At 42.2% G+C, this 15,932-nt stretch overlaps 1 protein-coding gene across 4 annotated transcripts in view; it reads right to left on the reverse strand.

Moving 5' to 3' along the window:
• Positions 1–15,932, reverse strand: part of LOC119131781 (potassium/sodium hyperpolarization-activated cyclic nucleotide-gated channel 1) — a 54,130-nt gene that overhangs the window by 37,902 nt on the left and 296 nt on the right. Inside the window, exons 2-4 of one of the 4 annotated variants that reach the window (XM_037266477.1) lie at positions 15,261–15,334; positions 14,628–14,781; positions 6,543–6,615 (exon numbers count right to left, since the gene is read on the reverse strand). Coding sequence is in view for 1 of the 4 variants with exons in the window: in XM_037266476.1 (XP_037122371.1) it covers positions 3,271–3,629 (359 nt within the window). In the remaining 3 variants the exon portion in view is untranslated. Of the gene's footprint in view, positions 1–3,270; positions 3,827–6,534; positions 6,616–14,627; positions 14,782–15,260; positions 15,335–15,932 lie in introns of those variants that run through there. The other 3 variants (XM_037266478.1, XM_037266479.1, XM_037266476.1) reach the window with 3 other exon arrangements.

Raw genomic sequence — 15,932 nt, forward strand, 5'->3', positions numbered from 1 at the left:
CCATCTTTTTTGTGGCTTTAAATAGAAGGTGGCAATGGCAGGACAGCGGTGTGAAATTTGACACCCGCCTCAATCCGTCAAGTTTTTTCACTGTCACACCAGAGATGATGACGTCATCTACACATCGAGTTGCGGGGGTAATTTGTGGCTGAGTGAAATCAAATAGAGAAATGTCCCGCCTGCGCTAGGTTCTGTATGGAAGACAAAGACCGTTTATTTATTTAACAATATCTCTGTGTGAAAGGACCTTTAATCGGGCCAATATTTTGGCATGAAAGTTCAAACGAGACGTCTTAGTTTCGAGGTCTGTGTTGATCTCGGCTGATTATCAATCATCATTACTTTGGGTAAATGCCAATGCCTCATTATAGGCCTATTACTGATGAGGATCAATACTGTGCTATTTTTAGAACTACTAGCAGAAAGGCTGAGCTGGAGGAACAAGTGCATATGTTTTATACACATCGAGTTAGCTTAGCCGCGAATAATTATATTCTCCTGTACGTTGGCGAAGTCATGCAATATTGGAATACTTGCCGAAAGAAATCCACTGCGATGCACTAAGAAGGCTTTTAAGGGACGACACCGGCGCCTCTTGAGGTGCCCATGCAAAGGTATACCGAGCCCTGCACGTGGGACCTCTCCAAAAACCTTCTGAATAATGTATACTACTAACTTGCCATTAATCTTTAAGCAGCCACACTGCACAAAGAATATGCTGCGTGTTAAATTTCAAGTGAAGGGATATACTGTAAGTCTTTATGGATGTTAGGACGTTTTTGTTTTCAGGGCTCAGCATGAAAGAAGAACACAAGACACTGAATGTGAAATGAGAGCAACAACAGAAACGGCCTACTTAAACTTCTCGGCCAAGACATGGCAGCTAGCTAGCTGAGGAAGGCTATTTCCCGGGCGACTTCCCCCTCAGAAAGTGCCCTTTAGAAAATGTCAGGGCGATGGTACGGAAGTCGAAGAGGGAACTGCTTTCAAAATTTGGGGCCATCAACGTTGTATGGTGTTGATTGTCAGAATTTTCAGCAAAACACGAGGCTTCAAATTAAGGATGAACGATTTAAAGAAAAAAGAAATCTATCTAGTATCTATCGAAAATACTAATACTAACAACTGAACTAAAATGAAACATTTAATAAAACTAGTAAAAATAGTTCTATAAACTGAGGTGCGTTTTAAAAAAAGTAAAGAAGAAATAGAAATTTCAAAAATCCCAAACTCTTGTGACCCCAGTATGGCATAACACAAATGGCTTTGGGTTTCCAACAAAAACATTTCCGTTATGCTAAAAACCACAAAGACAATTGGCCAAGTTGCACGCTTTGCCCATCTTCTAGCGGCATGGGTCAATCTCCTTACATAATGGTTTGTAAAGACCACTAAGCTCATTGACTCCTAATCCTTGACCACCAACAACGCTGTGCGTACACTGCACGTACGTCTCGGCTTGTCAAGATCGTCAGAGATCTTTGGTAAACCTGCTCGCGTCGTATTCCTGGTCAACGACAAATTACAGCCACAAAAATACCTACTGGAGCGTGGCAAACCTCCACCAAGGTTGAATAACGAATGCTAGCAAGCAGTGTTGCTTACGTTGACCCTTATGGACAATTTAGAGTCTTCCTGTTCAACTCCGAGCTGACGCACTCCTGCGGGCTTGCTCGCTCTGACTTCAGGACCAAGGACAGATCCCCGGGACAGGAGCAGGCTCTCTAGCATAGCAGAGCTCCGGGGATGACGGTCACCATTGAGCTGAGTGAAGCCGCACGGGTGACAGCACGCAGGATGGGGGCCCGGATGAGTGGGACACGTTAATTGGTGAAGTGGACCGTGAGACGGCCGCCGAGGTGCACCTGATTTCACTGGTGGAGTTAGACGAGGCGGTCGGAGCTTCAGTCAGCCCACAACACCAACACTTTCCATCATACTACAACATAAGAGCAAGATCAATATACGTATCTATATCGCTACATATGTAGAAGTGCCAAAATTAGTTGACAACTAATTCATATGAAATGACAACTATGTAAACATTCAGGTAATCGTTTTAGATTATTCTTTAATTAAGATTGTTCAAATACTCTGATTTCAGTCTCTCAATAGCAATCATTCTATGATTGCACCTTTTGTTTTTAATCAAACTAAGGACAGTTGATATGTGCTGTTACTTTGTTAAACAAGACCATACAATGAGCAAACGTTCAAAAACATTGTCATTATTTCCTGACAAAAAACAAAAATATATATATATTTTTTTTTTTAGTCATTAAAATTGTATCCAATCAATCAATGGACCAATTTATTTTAAAAATATTGGTTAGCCCTAATATGCACATTTAATTTATCTGTCTTAATATGGCTAGAAAAAACTATTTTGAATAATAATTATTACTTATTATTTTGATACTATGGGAATAAAATCTTAATTTTACAAGAAAAAAGTTATTTTTTATTACATTAATTTGGTTTTTGGACAAAAACATTATTTCATGAGAGAGAAAAAATTACGAGAAACTTTTCTTTTTAAAATAAAATAAAAAAAGTCATCAAAAACTCACAATCAAGGCATGCTTGTGACCGGAAGATTATTTCTGGGTGATACTCACGTGTGAATTTTTCTTACGGCGGGGCGGACATGTGGATTTCCCCCCCCTTCAGGTGTTTGCCTGGGGGCTCTCGCCCCCTTGCCACCCCGCCTTTGCACACCCATGGTCGATCAAGAGTGTGCTGGAACCAAGAGAAGCGGGGTAACACCCTGGACTGGTCGCCAGTCACTCGCAGTCGACTGCCAGGTGCCAGCCACTAGCCTATCCTGCTGCTGAGGATGTACTGTTTATGTATTCTGGCCCTCACCCCACTGGTTGTCCACCCTCAAAATGACATCACACCTGAGTGCTAAAACTAAAAGAGACGCCCCCCCCCCCCCCCCGCCCCCCATCTCCTTGGTCCGTCGTCTTCCCCCCTGCCTTGCAGCAGAGTAATGTTTACAAGCTACGATGCTGGTGATGGTGCATCGGCAGGTAGAGTGGCGCCTACACGAGCTGCAATATGTGGCAGCACAAACACGACAGGCGCGCGCACCGCGAGCGCTTGAGCGTGTTTGTGTTGCGTCCAAGGACGTTTGTGCGATGCAGCAAAATGCCGCAATGAGACGCGCGCTTGAGTGCAAGGTGTGCACGAAAGCTCTCAGACCCACGGGTGACCGGAGCCGGGAGGGAGGAGGGAGGAGGGGAGAGGGGGTGCGTTCAGGTGTTTTACCTAAAATCGCTATACGGGTGAATGATCCAGTAGCCGGCCGTCTGCACCCGCTCCTGCTCCTTCTCCACCGCTTTCTGGCTGCCGAACATCCGCAGGGAGAACTTATTGACTCCGGGCTGCATCATAGCCCCAAATTGCCTCTGCATGAACCCGTGTTGCCTGGCCGCCGCTTCCAGGTCGTCGAAGCCCACCATGGCCTCGTCGCGCTCCCCCTTAAAGCCCACCGAGTTGCCGTGCTCCTTGGTGTTCTGGCCGCCCGCGCTGTTGTTCTTCTGGATGGAGTCCTGCCGCTGGAAGGCGTTATTCCCGTCCGCCTTCTCCTCCTTGGCGCCGGAGAACGAGTTGGCTTTGTCCTCCATGGCTGCGTGCGCTAAAGGAGGGGGGCCGGGGAGGTGGAAGGGGGCTCGAGCCGGAGAGGTGCCGCTCAGCTCTCCTGGTGTCCTTCACAGTGCTTCGGCGCCGCTGCTGCTCCTCCTGCCGCAAACACCGGAGCCCGAGTGGCCGAGAGCCCTCCCCTGCTCGCTGGATCAGCTTGCTTGGGTTACCGCCATCTACCGACGGGCCCCGGCCCCGAAATGTCCGCGCGTGCAACACGCACACACGCGCGCGCGCGCACACACGACGCTCGTCTCACTGCGGTTTCAACCTGCACAAGCTCCTGCCTGCACCTTATTTACATAATCATGATGGACAAGAGCCCCCCCCACTCCCTCCTCTCCAATTCGCACATGACGCGTGCACCCATCAGCCATCTCTTAATACGCCCAGGGGAAAAGAAATGTTGGATTTACATTTTAAAGCATGGAGATTGCTTGGATACGCATTCAAATCGTGTTTTACCAACACCAATGTTGCATGAAATAAAGTCAGGCATGTCGGTTTGAACAGGATTTTAACGCGTGGTGAGACCAATGTCCACACTTTTTATGTAAAGCCAGCAGATTTTTTTTTCTCCAGTGTAACACGACGAGGTATGTTGTGCAGCTTGTGCAATATTGAGTTTGCACTGGTGCACAACAGCGCTGCATCATAATGACTGCTAATATTTCAGTCTAAAATGAGAGATTCTCTTGTATATTCAAATATGTTTTTTGCAATGAAAGGTTTGCATCAAAATCTTCCAAAATACAGAAATACTAAAAATGAAACAAAAAGAATCACCGCCCTTTCCAAAAAAATACATTACAAAAATTTGCTTTATGGGCCTTTATGATTGTGGACTCAAATAAATGTTTGATCGCCTGTTACATATCACAACAAATTGGTAATTATCTAGTTTTGGAATCACCCGCAATTTACAGGGGGTCACTGTACACTAAGAAATAACACACCACCTCTGACGATCCAAAAGAATGTGTAGTAGAAAACGAGTGGAAGCTAATGTTTCAGGCTAACGGATAATGCTGCAACTGTCACTCACATCTTTATGAGATAAATTGGTTTGACGATGGGGGAATGTGGAGGGATTTGGCGGTAAGAGCGTGCACTGGTAATAAATCAGTCTCACCACACACACAGACACAGAAACACACACACACACCGCCTCCATTTGGACAGAGCCCCATACACACGTTTTACTAATGTCCTTAATTAGAGGCTCTAATGACAGCGTTGGCCGACAACTCGGTCTTGATTTAACGCATGTAAGTAGTCCTTCATTACAGGACTACATCGAGTTTAGTCCCCGTAGGTAGTCATGTTTTGTCGAAAAGCAATTTCCTCCTGTTAGTTGTTTCTTTAGATTACTGATGCTCTTTCACGAACAATTTAGCATGCTATGCTAGATGTTTTCTTTTGCCTCCTCGGAGGGTGTGATCGATTAAGCAGATTTATTTTTGAGAATAAAGTGGTAATAGTTCTTTCATAATAGTAAGCACAAGCAACATCTGATTCAGCGCAGCTGGCTGTCTTGATGACCCGGCAGGATATTAGCTTGGGTGTTTTGCATGCTTACTGTTGGATTATTATGTAATGATCCAAATGTTACCCTAATTGAAACAGACATCCTTTCATTTATTTCCTCCTGTTTTTTCCCCCTCTTTTCGTTTGGTTGGATTAGTTGGCATGCCAACTGTTCAACCCCTTCTTGTGTAATTTCACTTCCACAGTTCATGGTACCAGTGAAGGGGAAGGGCAAGGCAGGATGGGAGGGGGCAGACTAAAAGAGAAAGATTGCATAAGATTTATGGCTTAAAGTAATACTGATATTGAACAATGTGCAAATCCCCCGATGTACGTGTCAGAGGACAACAAAAATATATTTATACGGTTAAAGAATCTCTTGGATTCATGGAACGTAAGCCTGCATTGGTATAAGACTCGATGGTGATTTGTGTGGAATCGATTATTGATTAATCGTGAAGAAATGGGAACAAATTTGAAGTTAGTCTCCCACTTTTTATGTTTTGACATAAATAACAAAATGTGTATACTTCATGGACAACTTTACTCAAACGTACATTATTATTAAATATTTGATTGTTTAAAAACTAAGGAAAAGACGCAACGAGGTCTCAGAGTGACAATTGCAACTGAGAGCAAACGTGGGCTCCCACGGAGCACAATGTTCCGTCCGCCGCCGTCTGATTGGCCAGTCTAAAATTGCATTGTGTCTCTAAGATTACATCCCAGTCATCTCTGCTTACGGTCAATAGCTCATCTTGACATGAAGCATTTCATAGGCCTGCACTGGCAGCTATTACTTATGCCACAAATAGCATCAGCCGCCAACAGAATGGCAGCATTGCGTTACAGCCCCCTAGCCCCTCCCCTTTCCATTTTTTTATTTTTTATTTTATTGTATTTTTTGCAAGTCATTGGATGTAAAGTCCGTTTAGAGGGGCCTTAAATCAATGCATAAATAAAAATATTTTTCTTGACGCACATGACATCTAATTCTCCTGTCGTCTTTGGACTTCCGCCCATGCTGGACTGGCTATTTTAATTAAAGTGTGATTGGCGCTGGGAGGAGAGTAGCATTTTAATAGGATTGCGGGTTTGGTCCATCTCCAGGCCGGGGCCATGAGGCTATCACGGAGCGCAGGGAGATGAGGTTGGACAGCCACCAACCCGGACAAAAGGTTGGCTCCATCAAGAATAAAAATAAATAAATAAAATTGCCGGGGTGTAAACAAACCAGAGTGTCACGGATGTCATAAAGGTCATGGAAAATATCGGGGTTCACCAAAAGTGATCGACTCGCAATCTAACATGTTACTAAATCTAATATAGTCATCAGATTTAAGTTACAATTCCAAGACTTACTGCGTTACTTTGTGACCAAAAGTCTTTATCCAACTCTAGATCGTCTGTCTTCAGGAAAGACGACAACAAACTGCCACCAGACTGTAGAAATAAGAAACACGAGATGCAAGTTATTGATCACCACAGCAAATTCTACCACAATCTGGTACATGTATGGTTTGCACATTCAACAAAACTAGTTAGCATTTAATCAAAAACACACAAGTGGTAACCGCGGTTATTTTAATACTTGCTGATAAATGAATAAATACGTATTTAGCCCCAGCAAAGCACTATTGCTGTCCAAACAAAAATAATACGACAAATGTTGGCCTAAGTGCACGGCTGATCCAATCTGTCGGGCTAACAGCACCATCAAACAATTGAAGCGGGTGCAAAAACTCTCATCCACTCTTCACGGAAACGTCTCAGGTTGCTCGGCGAGATGCTGTTGGATCCAAAAGTGGCCGCGGCGGTATTGCATTAGCCTCAAGGGTGCGGTGGTCAAGTGGGCTCCACGTGTGCTGCAAATTCATTCGAGTAGGCACTGCTAATGCAATAAACACTGACTGTACGTGTGTGTGTGTGTGTGTGTGTTTGTGGAGAGAGGCCTTCTCACATTCTTACCTCTACTTCAAGCTATCCAGTCGCTAAGGGTACTCTAACGACTTTAACCTAAGCCACAACCTAACCTAACCCTGCACAAATACATTCAACCATAAACAGCCCAGTTAAGAACTGAGAAGAACTTTATAGTCAAGACTGAGGCGATGTGAGGTCAGGTCAGAACCTGCACTTTCTGGAGTTGACAAAGTCCAAGACTTCAAGGGATTAAGAGCTTCATGATGGATGGAGGGTTATGATAGTCAACATTGCTAAAGTTCAGATGCTAACGTGTATGAAACAAAACCGAAAAGAAAGCTTTAGGTTTCTCCTCGGGTGACCTTACGAAGTGCATCACGGAAGCGCAATTTGTTAACCTGACCTACATAAAAGTCCTTCTATGCAGCTGCGTGCTGACGACAAAGCCGCCAAGATTATATTTTAAGCAGGGGGCCCGTGATTTATCTAGCGCTACATGGTTAACGGGAGCATTAATCATGCCGTGAACTATGCCTCCCGTCTAATCTACAAACAACGCAGGTTGCTATGTTGAAACGACGCATATTTAAATAGGCTGTGTTGTCTTTTTTTTTTTATTGTTATTAGGTTGTGTACAGGAAAGATGGGCCATCTCTTTCGGCGTGGGATGCGCCTTTAGCTTTAATCTCGTCTTTAAATTCTCGCAATGTTAAAGGTGGTGTTTGTCGGGATGTTGATGTTGGGGCAACTATAAAGAGGCTTTGTTACTTTTTCAGGTGGCGAGATCTGTCGAGACGATTAATTGTCATTTCCAGGGTGGCTTTAGATATGCTTTATTTTCATTTTTATTTTATTTTTTTTAAATTGCCAACAAGATCAGAGGGGATGCCCCGTGACCCCACTCTTGCGCACGTGAACTCTACCAGGTTGCCTAAGAACTCGAACGCCATTGGCTTGGTCTGTAGTCAAATCTTTACCTGCAGTGCCTCGTGTCGCGGCGCTAGGCAACTAGAATTACATGTAAAGTATCAGGTGTGCCGGGCGCGGTTTGTAAACACATCCCATCTGCGGACGAAACTCGAGTGCTCCCACCTGTATTTGAGCCCATCAGAATGGCAAATGATACTGCGCAATGTCAGGTGTGGGCACATACGGACACACTTGACTTTTATACCCCTATAAACCTTCACTCTCAATTTTAGTGAATGTCGACTTTGTGAGCGCTCAGCTGTGCTTTAAGTGCGTTTGCAGGGTAATGTTTGCAAAAAATAAAAATTGCATAATAAGATTAAAACAGGGAAGAGAACACAGGGGAAAAGGAGGGGTGGAAGTAGCTATATTTAAAGCCAGCTGTTCGTCGCGTGTTACTCTGGCTACTTTTTATGATTACGAGGGAGGATGGCGTTAGATAATCTATCATAGGATGTGTCGTAGTGAGGGCATGGGCCGACAGGAGGTGGAAATAAATGAGGGCTTCAGATGAGATGTTTTGTATGCATATTGTACAGCCGTTGTATTTCTCAGCTAATGTTGTTAAAGTCTCAAGCTGCGGAGTCTAGACTTTGAAGAGTCTCGACCAAATCAAGACCAAGGTCAAAGTGTTTAAGACAAACATTTTCAAAACTCAAGTGAGATCAAAAAAAAAAAAAAAAAAGAAAAGTCTGTTAGGCTGTCCTAATGTCCTTCATTCCAACAACGTTTAAGCTTATCAATCATGATCTAGCTCATTGCCAGTGTGACAGGAACACAGTCACGTGTCCTGCACAGCTGCTGCTGCTGCTGCTGCTGTTGTTGTGCAGTGAGGAGAACATGACTTGGGACTTTTCATGACTTTGTGCCAACATCCAGCAGCTACAATACAAAAAAAAATAATAATACCGGGAAAAGACCAGTGCATCATTCCTCAACCCTGTACCTCTTTAAAGGTGAAAAGTTGAAGTCGTTCATCAAGCGACTGAATGCTCTCACTGTGAGAAGCTCATTTTCCTGAAAGCCTCCCCTTAGCCAGAACATCAGTCAGTGACAGTTTGCTGTCAGACACTTCTCTGGATTCATTGATGGATTTGCATCAATGACATTAGACCGGGCAGCTTTTTCCACGTGTGGCGCACGTGACCGCCTGACGTAAGCGTACGGGCGATTCCTCCCCACCCGGCATACCGCAGCACCCCGCTGTAGCCATGGAAAAGTGGGTCTCCAACACAACACGGTTATAATCTGTGATCTGTCTAAAGCTAGACAGATTAATTATCAAAATGGTAATTGCTCCACACAGCTGAAACAATTAGAGAGAAACGTCCAGAACCTGTCTGCCGTAAACACAGACAGAGAACATTTGATGCCTTAGCTTGTTTATTCTTCTTTTCATTCCAGCACCAACTTCTTCCCCCCAAATAAATACGAATATTTGTTTACTGTAAACATACAAGATCGGTACAATGTTTTGTACACTAATTTTTGTGTTGTCCCTTTCTCTTGCTCTCGTTCACTCTATTAGGTAGAGGGTGTTTAAATGTTTTTGTATCATCTGAAAAATGAGTTAAATGATGCACTTTCTGCTGCCCTTTTTAATTTATTCGGGGAAATGGTCTGTGGTTGGAACATAATGCACAAATGTGCCCACCAAAACTAAGGACGGGAATGCACCAAAAATAGATTTGGTCAATCAGCGTACTAGTCGGCCTCAAAACATAAGCAGGATTTGACGTCAGGTTACCACGTCAAGCAAACAGAGTCACGTCATAGTATTGCTGCGTCAATGTTTGTTTTTTTACGGGAGAGCTAAGTGAGTCATTTGCGCTGGAATCATTAGCGCGGTATCAAATTGGGGCACCTTGACACTGTTAGCTTTTGTTTTATTCATAGGGATGAGCTCAATGGACTAAGACCTGGATTTAAAGCTTTCTACCATGCATCTTTTGGTCCTACATGGAACGATTATGCTTATTTAGAGAGTTTGACCACTTTGGGGAACTACTGTCCACAACATTAGATGCAGCATTGACGGCGGCCGGCAAACTCGATGCCATACTCGATTGAACACAACTGACTCAATTTAGACTCAAGGCCAATATGATCCCTTTCTGGATGAGTAGACGAGACTATAAATATATTATCGACAGATTTGAAAGCTTTGAGACATGTTTCAGAAATATGAAGAGACATACAGCATCAACATGATTTTTGAGCTAGCAAGTATGCCAACAACAAAGTGCTTTTGTGTGTTTGTCTTATAAATCCTGCATTCTGGTGCAACAATAATGGAATGAAATTAGATCTGATGTAGTCATCACGGCAGGATGTATGCCAAGTTCAACATCTTGTTTACTCTCCCTCACTGATCCAATTAATCGATATATTGCGTGTCCTGGAGAGACTTCTTCTTTAGCATAAACAGAAAGGATCGACAGACTAAAGCCTTGACATTTAAAAAAAAGCAGATGTATTGTCATTTTCGAGGATGTTGAATATTTACGATTGTAATAAAGTTCAACGTGACTTGATGACCTGGCCAATAATCAAGCTTTCGGACTTCTCCTTTGAGACTAACAAAAACAGAAAAGACCAGTGGATTTTGGGGGATACGCTATTAAAAAAGCAATGATGAAACTCATGGTATTAGCTGAGCCAATCAGGCAACATTCCCTTGCATGACAATGATTAGCTCCTCACTTGGCCTGGAAGGTCACTTGAGACCTTAATGTGTTACCAAAGGCTTTAATCCAAGTGCCATTCGGAGATACTTGACAATTTGACCATTTTTTATTTTATTTCACTTCGGCCAGAGGGCTGATGAGATCAGCGAAAATTCTCTAAAATACTAAGTATTCACTTGATTAGATATAACTGTTAGCAGAGTGACTGGCTGGCAACCTGTTCAAACCAGTTCTGCTCAAACGCCGCTGGGAAAGGATCCAGCTCATGTTTGACCCTAATGAGGATAAGCCGGAGAGAAAATTGATGGATGGATGGAATCAAGGGATGGCCTTTTATAGGTGATTGAATTTTTTTTTTAAAATAAAAACAAAAGTCATTAGCAGCCTTCAGTTAAGGCAGCTTTCACTTACTGTTAGAATTAGTGCTGTTAGTAGTAATCATGATTAAAAATATTTACACGGCACGCTACTTCATTTGTTAGTCTTTTAATGCAATTCTTCCCTAAAGGAGAAAATGTGGACTAACAAATAACACTGGTCAACAAATTACTGTTTTTTGTTTTTTAAAGCATAGATGCAAGTAAATTTGTTAAAAATAAAATGTGATATTTTGAACCCATAGCTAATGCCAGTGGCCACATGTTGATTGATGGAGAAGAACCAGAAGATATCGCAGACAAGCTGTGAATCTAGCCCCGATCCAAAACATTCAGTAGCAAAATTCCTGTCACATCCTCAAGTTCTTCAGCAAAACGTGTCCTGCGTGCAAATCCTAATTTGTTTCAAGCAAACAAACACTGGACCAGCTAAGATTTTTTTTTGTGTGTGTTTTCCCGGGCTTAGGCCATGCCTGGAGTGTCTTTACGAAAGCGAGGAGGCAATTAGAGTGGCTTTCTGATGACCTCTAAGTTCGATCCATTTTTGTTACCAGACACCTTCAACTTCTTTGGCCCTCAGTCTTGGAGCTTTCTGGCAGCATCCTCTGATGATGCCGCCGCATTGACTGTTGGATCACACTGTCATTTTCTCTCTATCTGAAATGTATCATCAAGCAGAGTTTCTCTTCCAAGGTGAGGACACGGTGTGTGGTAATGGGTCGGACCACAGGGGACTGCTACTATTTATTTGTTTAATTTAAAAAAAATGGCAGCCTTGTAGGACTGCTGATGCTGCACACTTTAAACCACCAGAAAGTATTCCTGACATGAACGGAATGGAGAAGAGTTTCTGGATTGGACATTTGGCTTGCTCGCACCAAGAGTCCCCCATTCTATATTTGCACAGTGACTGAGGTGCGTACTCCGGCGACTCAACTACCCATCAAGGGATCAACGGAGAGTCGGTAAATACATTACTAAAAATACTTGCCAATCCTTTGGGATTACTATGCTTCGGAAGTGGACACTGCGTATGGCACAAATCGGGAATTAGGCAGCGTAAGGCTGTCAACTGGGCTTCATCAACACCTGAATGACGGGTGAGGCAAAGGTGTGCTCAAATGAGTCAATTCACTTGACTCGTGCCAAATTGTAGCCTGAATTTTTTTCTGGAATGGAAAAAGATGCCCACCCTCAAGGACATAAAGGAGAATAAGATAACTCATTCATAAAAAAGCTCAGGTCAAAGATGTTGCGTATCATTCAGCTTTACGCATTCAACATGATGCATTAATCGGACTTTTTTTTTTTTTGCCCTTCCACACATAAGAGTGAAGCCCATTAAACAACAACATGAACAGATGGCGTACTCCAGATGTTTATGATTACTGGGAATGCAAAATGACAATTTCAACGTCATTAGCAAATAGAAAGCGTGAAGGGAGGGGGAAGAAATTCCTCTTCTTGGCTGTTAGTCAAAGCACACAGGAATGCCCTTCATGTTTTGATCCCATTGAGGGGCGGTGGGATTGCTGTTGATGTAATCACTGCTGCTTAAAAAAAAAGAGGGTGGTCTGGTCGTCCGAGGTCCCTTGTCCAGATGTTGTTGCATAAGAGCTGAATGAAACTGAAAGCGATGTTTAATATTGGCTTCCAAGCCCAGCGGATGTCCACTGCCGGCTGAGGAAGGTAAATCCTCGACCAATGAGTTGTCCGTCCGGAAGCCAGATGATGTATGTTGGCAAGCCTGCGACAACGACGACCCCCCCGATAGAGTACACGTGTCGCATCATAAATCTGTCGTTTTATAAGTACTTTATCTCCAATCGTCGGCGAATCTGTCCTTCAAACGCTGTGTTTGAAAATGACCGGACTATGTTGAAACTATTATTAATATTACTTTAGCCTTTGTATCATTTGTATCAGCGTTTTCTGTAGAATCTTATGGTTTTGTAAAACGTTTTTGGGTTGTTTTTCTGACCCCCTGAGGTATCCTTGGCCCCCTTGTGGAACAAGCTCCGGCAGTGCACTTTGCACAAATATTATGAATCATTCAATTCAGCTATATTATTTAATGCCACTTGCGTCACTGCAATAAGGTAAGAAAATGGCAGCTCTTATAGGCAGTATAGAAAGAGGCTTTTGTTATATTTAACCAAGTGTTATAAAATGGTGGACAATGGATGGTTGACTGAATAAAATGGATTTTTATGACTAGCAGTGTCTGACTGACGACTGAAGGTCAGCTGAATGCGTCATTAGACTGAATTATGATCATTTCAATGTAAGATATCTTTCACGACATTGCGAATGCTCAATGAACATCTCGTTTTATTACGTCGCCACCCATTCCCACGCGTTTGACCTTGATAAGGACAAGTGCTACTGAAAAAGGATGATAGTATAATTTAAATCTCAGACTGCTTTGGGAATGTTTGGATGCATTTGACCAAACCGATATATCCGAATCTTAATGGGGTTTGTGTCCTCTCTTTGCACTTGTATGTTAAGATAATTCTAATAAAGCTATTAATTCCAAAACAATCCACTTCATGGAGCCAATATGATGGCAGGAATATAATTTTTCTGCAGTGATTATTTTGTATGATGGCACTCATGGGAAATTAGCATTGGGTGGCAATAATACAGCTTATGAGAGATCGGGACAGAAAGTACAAATTTAAAATGCCGGACATGAGTATGACAGGTTCCCCTGGCCAGAAAATTTAGCAGACTGATTTCTATCAATTCGCTATAATTACTTTGATTAGTATTAGCCAATATATTAGAACGTGATGCTGTTTAATGAGCTGCTTTGTGTCATCTTGGCTTCATGTTTAACTGCTAATGAAAAAAAGTAAATTAATAATTCATTGTTAATTTCCTTAAATGATGGTTAGGGAAATTAATTATTAAAGTCTTCGAAAGCCTGCTGGTACTCCCAACATGGTAATAAAAAAGAAGGGTCTTCAAACTTAAGTTAAACAAATGAACCTGATCCAAGTGCTCTCTTGAATGCTTCTAGAAAGGTCCGGCCGGAGATCACCTTCCTCCTTCAAACGCTGCCGTTGCATTATTTATCAAAGCAGTCTCACCGGCCGCCCCCCCACAATGGCCGAGCACCTCGTAAATCCCACTTAAATCCCAAGACACACCTCAGCGTTTCCCTCTTAGGCCAATCGCCACTGACACGGCACGGCTAGGAAAGGTTACCAACTTGGAGGCTGCGGCGGAAGTACGGCACACACTATTCTCAGGCTACGAGACTTGTTCAACTTTCTTCAAGATATTTCTTTGTTGACTGAATTAGTCATTCAAAAATGTGAAAACAAAGCCGCCTTATATAGACTTGCAGTGTATATAAGTTGTTCAAGCTCCTCCCATCGATGTTCAATGGGATCAACACATTTTGATCATGGGCCATAATCACAGTCATTGTTTCCTTCAGCGGTCAGTAACCAAGTGTCATAACAGTAGAAAACACAATTTTTGTACTCACTGCAATTGGCATCAGCGGTCATCAATTGGTTGATGGAAATCATATTGGCCAGTGACTCCAGCATTTCCTTGTATTGGATTGTTGGGGCCTCTCTGAAGTGGATTTTTCATCTGTCAACACGCCGTTCCACTTAGCCCAGATTGATGAATTGTTTCTTGAAAAACAAATAAAATATTTTATCATTGCTTCAAGCAGTAGAAAATTGATGAAACAATTGATGGAATTTCCACTATATATATATATATATATATATATATATATATATATATATATATATATATATATATATATATTATACACACACACACACACACACGTGTATATATATACATATTTACATATATACACACATATACAAATATATATATATACATACACACACACTCACACGTGTGTCCACTGCCATATATATATATATATATATATATATATTTCTCAATTTTAGCCTCTCACCAAGTGGGACTTTTTACTCTTCTCTTGTGAATTGTCTTTTCGTGTGCACTGGTATGCGCAAAACACCCTACCCTCGAGAGTCGGTCACGCGAAGGAAGTGAAGCGCCTATGTGTGGCAGAAAATGGACGTAAAGAACGAAGAGTAAATAATGTAAATTTACGGCGACTTTAGATACTCACTCTGACGCCCGTACACTATCTGCGTGCGGCGTTCCGAATACATAAATCGGGAAGCATACAAAGGAACAACAAATCTACAGGAAAAGACAGAAACAAATGTTAGAGGCGGGAATACCAGAATTACTTACAGTAAATGTGGGAAATGAAAGAACAGCAGAAATGTGGCAAATAAGAGCACATAATAGAAAAAAACGGTACTGTAGCAATTAGCTTACATTTGTGTGTTGTAAACGTAACTAATTATGCTAGCCAGGTGTGCGCCGTAGCTCCGCCCACCCACCTAATCAGGAGAGTAGCAAAAATACTTTTTTTTAATAATTCACGAAAAGCAATGTAGCAAAATCTCGATAGGAGATACACATTTTGAAGTGCATATTCTAAACACAACATCAAAAAGACCCAAAATAAATTCTGTGAATATTCAGTGTTATTACAAGTCATTTACATTCAGTGTTAATGGATTCCATTTTAAAGCATAAATAATTTGAGGCATCAACGGTATTTTCTTTTACCATTTACATTTATGTATATGGGCTTTACTCATAAATAGTTATTACTATATTGCACAGTTTCCACATTTCAATGGGTGTTTTATTTATACCATAAAGAATGTGGTTCAAATTTAGTTATGGTGCTATATCCGAGTGAATCATACATATTATTGTAAAGACA

This window comes from Syngnathus acus, chromosome 12 (genome assembly GCF_901709675.1).
Source record: "Syngnathus acus chromosome 12, fSynAcu1.2, whole genome shotgun sequence".
Lineage (NCBI taxonomy): Eukaryota > Metazoa > Chordata > Actinopteri > Syngnathiformes > Syngnathidae > Syngnathus > Syngnathus acus.